Source organism: Pelobates fuscus, chromosome 2 (genome assembly GCF_036172605.1).
Source record: "Pelobates fuscus isolate aPelFus1 chromosome 2, aPelFus1.pri, whole genome shotgun sequence".
NCBI lineage: Eukaryota > Metazoa > Chordata > Amphibia > Anura > Pelobatidae > Pelobates > Pelobates fuscus.
The window spans coordinates 49,619,991-49,635,544 of NC_086318.1; the positions used below are offsets into that span (position 1 = coordinate 49,619,991).

General features: G+C 41.1%; 1 protein-coding gene across 5 annotated transcripts in view; it reads left to right on the plus strand.

Annotated features, from left to right (window-relative positions):
* Nucleotides 1-15,554, plus strand: part of CYRIA (CYFIP related Rac1 interactor A) — an 81,256-nt gene that overhangs the window by 12,822 nt on the left and 52,880 nt on the right. For all 5 annotated transcript variants that reach the window (XM_063442139.1, XM_063442143.1, XM_063442140.1 and 2 more), the window contains exon 2: nucleotides 8,313-8,379. In XM_063442139.1, coding sequence (XP_063298209.1) covers nucleotides 8,313-8,379 — 67 coding nt within the window. The remainder of the gene's footprint in view (nucleotides 1-8,312; nucleotides 8,380-15,554) is intronic.

Genomic DNA, 15,554 nt, shown 5'->3' on the forward strand with positions numbered 1-15,554 from the left:
CTCTTCTTTGTTAGCACAGATAGCTGTGCCTGGCGGCGGGGGAATATTTAAACAGAAAAGTGCGTAAGAGGAGACTATTTAACGTCCAAAAGAGACAGTTTGTGCCAGTGGGGCACCCATATTCCCTAGATTTGTTGAGCCATTTATATAATAGCTCCAAGTCCCCAGTCATTTCTGCAATAGATTAACATGAACACTATGTCTATATCTGAACTTTGATGCCATAAATACCAACCATTGTACCTCAGACATTTCTGAACTATGGGGAACATTAAAGGAGAGTGTTGTTGACAAAAATGGTGTAGTGCTCTACAAGCGGTGATGGTAACTACCTCCCCCAACCCCTCGCTAGCCACGGTTTGAGACTTCTTGTAGTTTGGCAACTGTTGGGTGTCTGGTATTGGGCATCCCCTAACATAAAGCTTTTTCAACCCATTAGTGCCTGTGTAGCCTTAAACTACACAACAGCTGAAAAATTAAATAACCAAAAAATCACAGGAAGCAAAAAAAATCACACAGGCAGAGAATGTGATCACATTACTGTTTTTCTAACTAATCATTTCACATTCAGGACATAATAATAGTGAGGTGAAAATGCCTTGACCCTCAACCTGCCCCCAACCTTTGCTGTAATGCAAGGAGTTTAAACATGAATAAAGTGTAATTAATACTCTTTCTGTCATTAAGCTTACACTTTAAAGATAAATATTAGATACTTTATTATAAATCAAGCAATAAAATATATATTTTTTAATATTAGATATTAAACGTATGCATCTTGGTGACAGCAGAAGAGCCAGACATTGGGTACCCAGGCTTTTCTCTGAAGAAAGGCTTGACACAGAATATAATGGGGTAGACAGCACCCAACACATCCTGTAACCACTACAATAAGACATAGTGGTTATGGTGCATATGGTGCCTTTAAAGTGTATAGTGTTCCACTGTGTTTAATTGAGACAATCACTCGTACCCTCTCCTTTGTTGCCTCTGGTTATAAACCTCAGGAAAAATATATTTTCATTGTTGGTTACAAAAGTGTGAATTGGCAAGAATTGAAAATGAATAACAAGTTATAGGTGACAATTGTGAAGTGGAAAATTTTGCCCCGGCGGTTTTTCGTTCACAAATTTTGGCCTTAAAATGTCATTGTCAATTCCTGACAATTCACACTTCAGAGAATAACCATGTACACCTGCACTGTGAAATAGAAAGTATGTGCCTGCTTTTGAAGTAAAAGGCTTTGCCTTCATGTTAAAACTGTGAACTGCTAAATGTGGTGACTAAGTGTTAACTGTGGGCGTTCTGCGTTCAACTGTTGAATTTCTACCCTGTGTATATGTGACTTTTAAGGACACTATTAAACATCTGCTGTTATAGTAAATGTTTATAGCTTGCTGTTTAGACTTGACTTTCCATTGTTTGAGGTTTTAGAATACAGGGCTTCCCGATAATCTTCTCCACCCCAATAAAAGTTAGGGTTCTGTGTAGATGTAACATGCACATTTTAATATACTTTTTATATTGCACTTCATCTGTCCTGGGTTTGCCCCAGTGCAGTATACTTCTGAACATCAAATTGAGCAAATTTTGTTCTCATTCAATAAATGGGTAATTGCAATGAGTTGAAAAATTTGCAAAATGTATGCTCAAGTGAGCTAATTGATGATGCTAATTAAAGAAACACTATAATTGGAATTAAGTTGTTGTGGTGCCATGAGGTCCCTGCTGCTGGCTTACATTTAGGGGGTTCAAAAGTTCTGAGATTCTTGGCTGTCCAAGCCTTCGTCTTTTCTGAGATTCTTGAAAGAGGAAGGACAGGGGCAAAGCTAAATGGTGCTCGATTCAAGACTTTGTAGTCAAACTGTTCATGAACAGTGCCCTCAAATGTGGCTTTCCTTTCACCCCAATGCCCTATATTGCGAATAAACCCATTGAAGGTGATGCATTACAACAGTTAATTGTATACTGTGGAATCTATAAACCGATTCTGTTTAAAATTCTCAAAACATTATACAAGTGTATGGAATTTTTTTTTTTTTTTTTTTCTAAATTGGGAGCCAAATCAACTCGTCCCTCATGACAATCTACTTGTTGTGGCACAAAATAATTTTAATTTGAAATATTGGGGCCCCCTGCCTGCTGAGCGCCCTGTACATTGAGAAAGTTATTTGATAAACTTGACATTTTCATAAATTAAAGGGTTACTCCGCCCCTGTTAAAAACAAATTGATTTACCGGTACATACAGACTCCTACCACCATGACCACTTCAAATCACTGAAGTGGTTGCAGTAACCCTTTAAAAAAATTTAGAACTAAATATTAATGGGAATAACTGTTCCCTTACACGTTTAAAAGCAATTATTTACCATGTTTCCTGCTCGAACACCTCTGCTGCTACTGCCACTCTTTCCTAGTTTGAAGATGTTGGCATGCTGCTGACATATTCCACGATCTGCTCCAATCTAATGCTTCATTGCAATGGATTGGAACTAGGTATACTGCACTTTTCAAATCAAATGCTGCTATACGCACCATTTGATTCCATGAATGGGTTTCATTCTGTTCTGAAGGGAGGTGCCTTTAGTGGTGGTAAGGAAGACGTTCACTACAGGTGTATCTATCGCTGCAATGTTTAGTTAAAGGGACTCTCCAGGCAGAGTATTTTACTCACCTGGTTCCAGCGCCGGGAGCCTCGTGAAGCTGCGCCCCCTATTTCGTCAAAGTGACGAAAAAGGCGGGCACGAGCAGGGAGCAATCAGACGCTTCCATTTGGAAGCATCATTGCTCCCTTGTGCACATACGCGGCTTCGCCGCACGTATTTCATAGGGCGGCAGTGCCTTCTCTCTCCGGCACACGTCAGACGTATCTTAATACACATGTGTTAATACAGGGCCTTTTTAGGGCCATACATGATGGGAAGTCCCTCTGGTGGCCGTCTGAGTGACGGCCACTGGAGGTATTCCTATCAATCAATGTAAACACTGTATTTTCTCTGAAAATACAGTGTTTACATTAGATTGCCTGCAGGGAGCTATAGATCTCACCTGAACAAATACATTAAGCTGCAGTTGTTCAGGTGACTATAGTGTCCCTTTAAAATGACAGTACCACTACTCACAGATCACTTCAGTGAGTTGAAGTGGTCTGGGTGACTTTAGTGTCCCTTTAAATCTGAATGGAAAAACAGAGCCAAATATAGCTGATCTGGATATAGTTTCTAACTCTGCTATAAACAAGAATGAAGACCACTCACAAAAGTAAAGTGGAACTAAAAGAATTTTTAGGTTTGAGGGGTGCCCTTGAGGGCACGATAATACTAGACCATACTGATTTTTCATCAGCCGTAGGGGTGCCCTCGAAGGCACATAGGAATACCGTACTTCTGCTCTTTCTGCCTCTCTGGACCCTTTTTGATAATTTGTATCAACAGATACTTTTGTTTCTCCGTATCAACTTTACTCCCGTACTTGTCACATGCTCGGCAGCTACATGGTTAGTCTGTACATGGAAATATACAGACTTTTTTGATGATATAGTAGATTATTATTTTTCACTAATTATGGTATCTTGCTTACTATTTTAATATACAAATAAACAGTTTTTTTTTTTTTTTTTTCATCTATTTTGTTCACCACAACTAATGGGTTGCTTTTTTTTTTTTTTCTTCATGAGTTATGTTGGAACTTTATTTAGTTCCACTTTACTTTTGTGAGTGGTCTTCATTCTTGTTTATTTAAATTATAGGGGTTACCCCCCAGTCATTCAGCAACTTGACACTTTCTTCTTTATAAAATTCTATTATTTTTTTTACTAACTCTGCTATAGTCACAACATGGCTTTTTTTTTTTTTTTTTTTTGTCATTTGGATTTATTGTGAAAAACGTTTTGTGAATTATCCCTATGTCATGGTGCTTACTAGGTTGTGGGTGTGGGTGCGTGTGCGTGCACACCGGCTGAATGAGGGAGCATTTACTAAAGTCTGCACCCACTAGAAGTGCAGACCTCGTGCTCCTTGCCCTCGCGACAATCCCATCCCCCAGGTAGCCCTGCCGCTTGTCCACAGCAGAGCCAAAAGAATAAATAAAAAAATGCCCGTCCGGAGCCTGGAACTGCTTGTCCTGAGCATTGTGCAATTGGATTTCCACACCTGGAATTCTAGTTTTGGCTTTTTTTTAACACACAAAAGAAACAAAACCATATTGTTGGGTTATGCTGCATAATGTAATTATGATTTGGATATGGCCTTGCATTTTCTGCACCTGGCTAAACTTGTCAAAGCTGTGTTGTCAGTCTAAATTGCAGAGTTCTCTATTCACATGTATAATTTTATGTTAAGCAAAGTGATGTAGATTTACTTTGCACAGTGGGATGGGGGTGGGAGATTGGCAATAAGAGCTATAATGCATATTCTGTATACATATACCCCCAGCTCCTGTCAGATTTGGCAGATGAAAATGAAGATCCTCTACTGCGGTCTGTGACTGACTGGATTGGGGAGCGAGGTGTATGCCGGTTACCCGGACATTGCACCGGGTGACCTTTGGAATGTAGGCTGCCTGCAGTTTTCCACCCCAGATTTTGGCGTAAAACGTATATTATGAAAAATTTATAATTTTTTATTTTTTTTTCTGGGAAATGTATATAAAGAAGGATTGCTATCATAGAGCGTTATTCATAAAAGTGTAAATTTAGTTAAAGGGATTCTCCAGTGCAAGGAAAACAAATCTGTTACTATGGCACTAGAGAATCCTGGAGTGCCCCCGTCCCATTCGCCCCCCCCCATCCCATGTCGCTGAAGGGGTTAAAACCCCTATAGCCGCTTACCTGAATCCAGCACAGATGTCCCTCTGTGCTGGGTCAGGCTCTGCCTATGCTCCTCCCCCACCCGTTGGCGTGGGGGACCTAATGCGCATGTGCGGTAATTGCCATGCGCGCGTTTGACCTCCCGATAGGAAAGCATTACTCAATGCTTTCCTATTGGGAAAATCTGACGCTGGAGATCCGTGAGATTGTCCAGCGTCCGATAACCGACCAAAAGTCTGTTACGAATCTGGAAACACCCCCAGTGGCTGTCTGTTAGAAAACGGCAATGTTTTACATTGTAGCACTAAGTGCAAAAGGGACACAGCTCCCAGACCACTTCAATTAGCTGAAGTGGCCTGAGTGCTTACAGTGTCCCTTAATGTGAATTTCATGTTATTGATTCAGTTCAAACGAATAATGCCGCATTAACACATTTTCTTGTCTGCAAATGCACATTACACATTCTGAGAAGTGACCACATCATGGGGATGAGTACCTGATCAAAGCATCCTCTGATGAAGTCTTTAAGCTCAGGAGTTAATAAAACAAAACAAAAAAAAGTTACAGAATTAACCCATATCAGTACATTTCTAACCAAATGTAGAAATTACATCAGGACATGATTAGTGGCTGACACATGCCTCCTTCAGCATCTATCAACTATTGATTCAATATCATATTATTGCCCTCTTTCCAGGGTTTCTCTGGCTGTCGTAGAAGCCAGTCTAGCAGATATTTAGTTTATAGGCCATCAAATTGCAATCTTGAACTATTTTGTTTATTCTATGTAACCATAACCATTCCTCACACTGTTTTTTTTTTTTTTTTTTTTTTTCGAACAAGTAGATTTGTAAATAGATTACATAAATACTGTAAAAGAAATGTAAAATATTTTAATTGGCATTTAAAAAATTAAAAAATGAATTCACCTTGGCATACACTTTTTTTTTTTATTTTATTTGAAAGCTAGATTTTGAAACCTTAGTTTGCCATTAAACTATAACAGATATTGGGGAAAAAGTGGCTTTGTATGGTGAGTTATTGTGTTAAGTCCAAGCACTTTAGCTTGCTGAAAAGTTTTATTTTTTTTTATTTTATTTTTTATTTTGGAAATGGTGAGATTTCAATAGAAATGTACACTTTATTTTATATTATACTGGTTACACGCCCCAGGCTTTTCAAGCAGACATGTCCTGTTACTTCCTGGTTTGGTTAGTATATTTGCACTAAGCTGAAGAGACCGTAATTGCCCAGAGCACCCATAGACATACATAGACGCCGCACGTCTATGGCATTGCGTGCTGAGTGTCGAGGAATGCGGTCGCCGCTCTACTGAAGCTATTAAAGAACCCTTGGAAAGTCCATCTCACAAAAGGTAAGTGAAAGACTTGGGGCACTTATAGTCCTTAATACCCCTACTCTTAATCCTTAATACCCCTACGCCTACAGTGTTAATACCCCTACCCCAGCACACACAGTGTTAATACCCCTACCCCAGCACACACAGTGTTAATACCCCTACCCCAGCACACAGTGTATTAACACTGTGTGTGTGTGTAGGGGTATAAAGGACTATGTGTGCTAGGGTAGGGGTATAAAGGACTATGTGTGCTGGGGTAGGGGTATTAAGGACTATGTGTGCTGGGGTAGGGGTATTAAGGACTATGTGTGCTGGGGTAGGGGTATTAAGGACTATGTGTGCTGGGGTAGGGGTATTAACACTGTAGGGGTAGGGGAATTAACACTGTAGGGGTGATAAGGACTATAAGTGCCCCAAGTCTTTCACTTACCTTTTGTGAGATGGACTTTCAAAAGGTTCTTTAATAGCTTCAGTAGAGCGGCGACCGGTCCAAGATGGTGCCGGCATTCCTCGCCACTCAGCACGCAATGCGGCGTCTAGGTACTCTGTCTATGAGAGCACCTACCTTGCAAAGACTTGTCATTGAGCTTCATTGGACAGACACAGGAAGACTGGGCTGGGTTAAAGGGGGAGGGATTGTAAAGAAGCAGGCAAGAGAACTGCAGGTTTCGCAAGCTGTTTTTAGATATAACTCCAGTGGGAAAAAATGCATAATTAAAGTTTTAATTTGTGGTGTATCTACTCAGCAGTGAATACTTTGTATGTAGGCAGCGGAATGTCCTTTGTAGATCTCATGCTGCAGTTTATAGCACGATTTGTTTCTGCTGCATCAAATATAACCTATTTTCAAAAAGTTTATATCAGGCATTTGCCAACCATTCATTGATGTTTTTATTTTACATAATTACATTTCCTTTTAAAACCTGTCCCTTATAACTTGTATGTAATGCATGACTGATTCTGTCTCTGTACGAGGGGTTAATTTTCCATGCTGTTTGCAGCAGCAGTGATACCACATGGCCAAGTGTTCATCTGATAAGCGTAATCCCAGTGCCATGTGAACCATTTCATGACCTTATATGGTAACTGCCACAGACAAACCGTTTCTATTGGAAGTGTTCATTGTCACCACGGTTACCTTGTGCTTCTCTTCTGATCAGAATTTCATTTTACTGCATTTGTGGTTGTGTTTCTAAGCTTAGAAGTGTGTGTGTGTGCGGAAGCATATTTATTTTGTAGCGTATTATGATGTTTTAAAACTGCTAATAAATGGCACATTAATGTGAACAGAAATGAGGAACTATAACTGTATCTGTCCTAGAAAAAGAATGGCATTGTGTTTAAGGGAGGGGGGAAAGAGATGCTAAATGAATAAAGGGTAAGGAGTGTCTTTAGTTTTTTTTCCTGAGATATAAAGATACATAGATGGATACAAAGAGTTAGGGTAAGAGGTATCTGTTAAATCAGGAAATGGTTTAGCAATATACCCCTACAGCTCAGAATCAATCTAGTTACCTTTATTATGCTTGTCTTATTGTTTAGTCTGCACATCGTGTTACTGGTGCCAGAAAATGTTACTCCAACTATCCTAGCTACTACAGCCTGTTGTAGCTGACCACTCCCAGCCAATGAATGAACGTCCTGTGCATAGAAGTAAGCACAGAAATTACTTTAGCTATCACAGAACCCTTGTTCCAGGCTGGCTAGTGATCTCCCAATCCTGCTGGTGGAGGGGGAGTTACACTTCCAGTAGCAAGAAGGTTAAACTCCATATGCACAGGCAGCGTTTCATAGTGAAATGCAGGCACCATGCCCACTCCAAATCACCTGAAGTTTAGCTCTGAATATTTACTGTCCAGAGCCCAATATTTAGCATGAGGCTGTACTTTTGACACAAACGTCTTGCTCGTTTGAACATAACCTATAGCTACAGCACCTGTAAATGATACCTTTTATCAATTAGTAAAGAGTTGAAAACCAAAATCACAAAATTACATGTGCATTGGATCTGTTCGTTTGCTCTGTTTTCACGAATAATGTTTGGTGTTTGTCCTCAACTATCTCAATTGAGAAATTGACTCATTGTGACACAAAATGCCCCTGACCTATTTAATATGTTATATTTCTTTTTTTCTCCTTCCAGGTTTGTAGAACTCATGGTAGAAGGGGAAACACTTTAAAGAATTTATCCAGGCAGTTGGAGCAGAAAGGTAAATCCTAGAATTCTATTTTGTTTCTTATTTTTGTATTTTTTTACATTTTCAGAAATAGATGCTCAAGACACTGCTAAAACTTACTGGGTAAAGTTTTTAAACGTGAATGTGTCCTGTGTGTTGTACCCGGATTATGTGTACTGCATATTTTTGCATATATTTTTGTTTTTGTTTTTTTTACACCCTCCCCTAAGCCCAGATAGATGCAGAGACATGGGGAAAGAAAATAAAACAAAATTCAACTGTTCTGTATGCTTCAGCTTCTTCCAAAAACTAGGGATGCCCCGAAATTTCGGCTGCCGAAATTTCCTGCAGAAAATGGGCCTATCCTGTTTCGGCCGAAAACGGGTCAAATTTGCCCAAAAATAAATGTTTTTTTTTTGGTTTTTTTAAAGAAATAGATGATTATATATCGGGGGGAGGGGGGATGAACATTAAGCGGGGGGACCACTAAAAGAGAAGGGACATTTTTCACATTAAATTTAATTCATTAAAAAGTCTTATATCAATAAAATTTAAGGAAAAAAACTTTTTTTAAAAAAAAAATCATTTGGGGGGGGGTGATTTTCAGTTTTTGGCCAAGGGCATCCTGAAATTTCGGTCTCTGCCCAGAATTTTTTTTCCGGTGCATCCCTAACAAAACATTAGTGTTAATGCTGATTATAAGCCTGCGAAATGAAACTTTTTAGTATACCTGGCAAACTTGGTTATGTGAAAGTATTTCCTTTGTATAGGAATGCTGAGACAGTCTATAATATAAGCACCAGGGTTTCTAGGACCCAACCACACAGGGTTAACTTTTTAAAAATGCTGCTTTTATATTATTCTTAACCCCTTAAGGACCAAACTTCTGGAATAAAAGGGAATCATGACATGTCACACATGTCATGTGTCCTTAAGGGGTTAAACAGAATGTAAGATTTCCTACGTCCAACAAGAAAAGTGTTTAGAAACCTGTAAATAATAAATAAACTTCCCATGTGTTCATTGTTCTGTCAACTATTAAATAGATAATGAAATGCATGCCCCATTATGATGTATCGTATGTGACAGTCTGTTAATCTCTTTTTCAAGCATACTTTTTTTTTTTTTAATTTTATTCTAAAGTGGAACATTATATCCTGAACAATGCCTATGTAATATTACCACACATTAAATAATATATTGCGGAACGCTTTTCCTTTTTTTTTTTAAATGAGATTGGATTTTGTTTTCTCCTTTGAATGAGATACTAGATATACTTTGATACAGAAATATTGAATTACAAAGAACCATTGTACTTGCTGCTAAGTGACTTATTTGTCAATTTAGGTTTCACCCTTCCTTTAAAAAAAAAAAAGAATAAAAATTCCAAGGACCCCTGGATGTATTTTTATCTGCCCATTCACCGTCTACCTATAAACTGGAACGGTCTTTAGAATGCTCTATAATTTCTCTATCCGTTTAAATCTGATTAAAGCGATATATTTGGTAAATGTAATATTTTAATCACTCATATGTAACTTTCACCTGTTTTTCTTTCTATGCGGCACCTCTGCACTATATTTACGGTATATAAAATGATTCCTCTATTTTAAGAATATTGTCACTATCACATTAACCCCTTAAGGACACATGACATGTGTGACATGTGTGACATGTCATGATTCCCTTTTATTTCAGAAGTTTGGTCCTTAAGGGGTTAATTATTTTAAAGTCCTTAACTTTATGTTGGAATAAGGTACTTCCGTAGAGAAGATGTTCCAAGTCCACTACATTTGTCCTCCGTTACATTACCAAGGTAGTTCATATTTTTTATTTTTGGTGTCACTTTTAAAAATCTGGATCTAGTTAGAACATTAAAGGGTTTTGATAAATGTATCAATGGTATGTATAGAATACAGACTATTGTAATCCCCCCCCCCCCCCAAAAAAAGTTCCACTTTTTTTTTTTCCTCTTCCATTTAGATGCCACTGTAGTTGACGATTTCATTCAGCTGTAATTTGCCTCTTTGCTATTCATAGATTTAGAATTTGTTCCAGGAAACTCAGCAGTAACCGTTTCTCAACAAATACCTTCTACAAAGCCACCAGGACCACAACTGCAGCTGTATATAATGGAGACAGAAGTAAATTATTAATATTCTAAAAAGGGAAGAAATACAGTTGAAAGAAAAAAGATCAAGAGCATTTAATTATGTCAATAAAAATATTCTCAAATAACCCATTAGTTACTACCACACTTGTGTGGACTGCTTCCAAAACACCACACCTTATAACAATCGTAGCATAAGGGAAAGTGTAGAGCTAACATTTAAAAAAATATGTACTCACTCAAAATCTGTAGATCAGAATTATTTAATCTGTTACATAAAAAATAAGTATAAATATTGTTTGATACCATGGTGTATGTGGGTCTCAACAGTTGTGTAACTTCGTAACCCACTCACATATTATAGACTTTGAAACTGGCTCTGATTTTGAAATTCTGGTGCCGATTTGGTACCTATTCATTGTGTCAGTTCTTTATGATGAATGATCTAGAATATATAAAACAATACTTGGCAGTATCTGCAAAATATTATTGAAAAATATAGGTATACAGGTATTCATAATGGTAATTGGTTATTAACGTGACTTTTAGACTTGGTTCTAGTTTCAAACATATATGGTGTCCATTTGGGGTGGCACCTTTCCCCCTTTTTTCAAAAACCATATGAGAAATAGGAAATTCAGTGTAATTATGTAAAGTACTTGTAGCGGTGCTCCCTGTACCCCAGCTCTGGAACCTCTGCCAAGGATCGCTTCCTAGCTGGAACCGGGGAAAACCTCGCTTCTGCCCAGTCTCTGTGGTTTGACTGGGGTCCCCCTGGAGCCTCTCCTTCCTGGAACAGGGTAGGGGACTAGCTTGATTTCCTCTCGGGGACTGGACAACACTCAGTCTTGGGAGCTATAGTCTTTACAGGGACTTTCTCTGCTGAATCCTCCACGAGCAGGAACAAGATGCTGAGCAGTGAATAAGCACTTTCCCCTGGGAGTACAACGGATTTCAGGGAACAAAACTCTGCCTTTTATGGACAGTCCCCAGCAGGGGGGCTCTAAACAATACAATACAAGCCCCTTCCAGGTGTCTCTGTGCCTGGGAGATAATAGTTAAAGACTGGTAAGTTAATTATCTCACAGGAACAGAGAGCCCTACACAAAAACATAAAATTACCCTGTAACGGATCACCGGCACCCCGACTGAGTACCTCCGTTGACGGATGCTCCTAATGCTTCCCGAGGGCTCCAAGCACTCCACTTGACACCATAAGTACTGCAGACCCCCTGAACCGCCGCAGCTTGTCTCCTACCCACCCTGGACCTACAACAAGACTCCAGGTTCCAGTGGGTGAACCTCTTTCCCCCGAGAGTGAAGCAGGAACAAGCTCTTAAAAGAGCTTCGTAATTATTCAAGGGAGTATGAAGATCATGGCAATCCCTTGTAGCAGATTCCCCCAATAAGAGACAGGACTCTAAATTGAGGGTGAAGTAGAACTGGTTTAATGAGCACAAAGGCATTTCTTATATACAGTTTTCCCCACAAGGTTACCACCCACGTGGACCTTGTGGAGCACAGGAGACCAGTCACAACAGCCAATCAGAACAATATTGTTCAGTTAGACACTCCCAGCTAATGTACACAAACCCTCCCCTCTGCCTGTGATACAATTACCAAACACAATGGACTAACTTAATTATCACAGGCAGAAAATATCCAGTTTTACCCAAAGTCCAGAAACACCCCAAAACAACAACATATCCCCACAAATTATACATCCCTGGATAGCTCTGTTCTGGGCGAACAACATATCCAAAAATCACCCAGATCAGGGCAGGGGTTCAAAAGTGTTATGGAAGTCGCATTTGACCGATCGCAAGCATGGCTTTCATGCCCAAAACCGTTCCACAGATTTAGGTTGTGTCTATCTTCTCCTTCAAATAAGATACAAATGCACGAACTGATCCGTTCGTGCATATTTTCATTGAAACCGTCTCGTTCCGTAGTTTGCTTTCTAGAAATAGCGCTCCGTACGTATGGATTTAGCCAAACGCACGGAAGGTAGAAGTCTCAGTCTCAGCGGTGTTTGTGGAAATAGTAGCCGAAACGGTTCCAAGCGTTCTACGACAAAACACAGCTGAGCGCATTTGGATAAACAAAATGGCCGCTGCCACGTGTTCGTTAATACAAACACCGACCTCCCAACGTTCGTCAATTAAGCTGCGGTTAACCACAGCTTCTGGGTGGTTAACGAGCAGCACACTCCACATGCAGGGTGGTCGGCTGTTCGACGGTTTGTTCGGTAAAATCCATTTACCGAACCACGTAGAGAAAAAGGCACGAAAAAGCCTTTTTACAGTCTTGTACCACAGTTTTAGCCATGGGCCATAGTCACAGGGTAGGAGGCTGGCAATCAGGCCCTTCCAAAAGCCAGTGGCATACCCCAAAATATTATAAAAACATACAATAACCCCACATGTCCTACATCTCCAAACAGCCCTGATCTGAGCGACAAGTTGTCCAAATAGCGCTCAGATCCATGCAGTATATGGGAAACGCCACCAGGGTACGTGTGGTTCTATGACCAAAATGGTGCCAGAGTAGTGTGTGCTTTTGCCGGTCAACTTTCGGGAGTTCCTGTGGCCAAAATACGAAGTGGTCCGTCTGGCACTCAGGAAGCGTTTGTTCTTCTCTGTCTCAGGTACCTTCCCTCTAAAAAGTGCTCTCCTGGTGGGTCGCTAAGCAGTTCAAAGTACAGGACCAAATTCCCCAGGAACCTTAAGGTCAAATAGCTGAAAACAGCCATAACAACCGCGTCTAAGTACATCTGAGAACTGTTCGCGGTTAGTGTTCACGATCGATCCAAGGTGACCGGGATCTACTAAGTCCTCATGCTGGAATTAGTTAATTAGTTTCATAGCAGTTGCGGCCAAGTACTGCTGAGGACCGTTCGGGGATTTGTTCATGCTGCCAGGGAGGTAGCGTTCGGTACAATTCATGAGAAGGGAAAGTGCCGAACCAGGGGCACTGAGGGAAAGCTGCTAAGGGCGGCTGGGCAGGGTAACTCCCGAACGGGGTCTTTAACCTGGACCATAGTTGGTGGGCAGGAGGCCAGCTTTCACACTCCTGCAGGAGTTTGTGGCAAACGTCCATGGAAAAGAGCATTTGTCACAGTACTGTTTTTGCAGTAATTGGAAAATATATTGCACTAATGTAGTATTGAGCTCTTAACTTGACTGTAAGTGGAACCGCTTGGGTGTTTTGTGTTGCGTTAAAACAAACCCTCAACTGAAGAATCCTTACTCGTGCTTCTAGAAGTCAAACATCGGAATTTATTTTTAAAAAAAGTTATTTTTTAATTTTTTTTTGTTTTGTAAATATAATTTTTATTATTTTTGGAATAAGTATTGTCAAACGTAGAAATTTAACATGGAGACACGCAGGTCTCTAGCTCACATATGTATACATGGGCACGCAGGCCCGTTTATCGTCTGTTCTTAATTTTGGCTCGCAGGCCTCAAGTGATCTCCATAAGTAAAATGTTAATAGAGAGACAGACCGATCTCAGTAGGATGCTATTATATTCAACATATCTAGACGTTTCAAGTCTCTGGAACGGCAGCTCATAGGAAAACCTTTACTACCCCTGGTTTGGTTAACACTCTGTTCCATGATGTTTGTGGAACAGCTATTCTCGCGCGGCTTGGCCGTGCCTGTCCCAGTCCCATCTGTGCTCTCTCAGAGTGTCTGGTTAGAGGTGTCGGTTAGCGTCAGCCTGCCTATGGCAACCGTTACCTGTGCTAGCTTCTAGGTCGGTCCGCTACTCCCGTCAGGCCTGTCTGTTATTTCCAGGTCGTGGACTTGGTCCTTCTTGGTCGGGGTGAGTGGAAGAGGTCGAGGATAGAGGGTTAGGGTCATGGAATTAGGGGGGGGGGTGTCGGGTGCGTCTGTAGTCCCTTATGGTTCGTTACTGTCTATCAGTCTCAAGCGGTCCATAAAGTCTGGTTTCGAGGTCTGTAATATCCAGTGTGTCCACGTGTTAAAGTATGTCTGTTGTGTGTTTGCTGCTGTGTGTTGGAATTCCTCTAGGATTCGGAGGTCTTCCATATGGGCGAACCATGTGGTCAGTGGTGGGGTTGTGGTTTGTTTCCAATATTTGGGGATAATGGATTTGGCCGTGTTCAGTATTCGTATGGACAGTGATTTTTTGTATGCGGATCTTGGTATCTTAGTATGGTGCAGGAGCATTTCTGCAGGTTTAAGGGGGGGTGGGTCATCTGAGAACAGTTGCAGCATTTTATGGATTCCCTGCCAGAACGGGATGATTCCCTTGCATTCCCACCAAATGTGCATGTGTGTGCCCCTCGCCTCTTCACATCTCCAGCATTGTGGAGAGTGTGTCGGGGAGATCGCGTGTAGAGTCGTTGGCGTGCGGTACCAGTGTGTCATGATTTTGTATGCCGTGTCCTGAGTCTTGCTATAGCTAGCGCAGTGGTGTGTGAGGTAGCAGATTTTTCCCCATGCCACTTCGTCCAGTGTGTGCCCTAGTGCCTCCTCCCATTTTCCCATGAAGCCTGGTGTGGTCGTTGGTGTGTGAGTCAGTAGTAGGTTGTATAGAAAAGAGACGCCATGTGCTAATGGTTGGGGTTCCAGGCATTCCCTTTCGAATGCTGTGGGGGTTCTCGTGAGCGATGTGCCCTGAGGGAGTGTGGCAATGTAATGGCGTAGCTGTCGGTATTTGAATTGCGTCAGGAATGTGATTGGTGTCTCTCCTCTAAGCTCCCTTAGGGTTTTAATGCCGTCGTGTCTAAAGATATGTCTGAGCCTGGGTATGTGGTTTGGAATTATGTCCCTGAAAGCTTTCGGGTCTTGACCTGGGGGGAACTCAGGGTTGTATGTCAGAGGTAGCATGGGTGAGGGGTGCGTTGACAGGTTGTGTTTACCCTTCGCCCTCTGCCATTCCTGGATGGTGGCCCTCATGTATTGTGATTGTGTGAGCGTCTTACTCCCTGATCCTGGTGGTATCCATGGTATTATCGCTGTCGGTATCCCTGCCTCCCCCTCCTCCGCCTGCTTCCAGAGCTTGTGCACCCCCTCCTTGGACCATTCCAGTATCCGCTGGAGATGGCAGGCTCTATAGTATAAGTGGAAA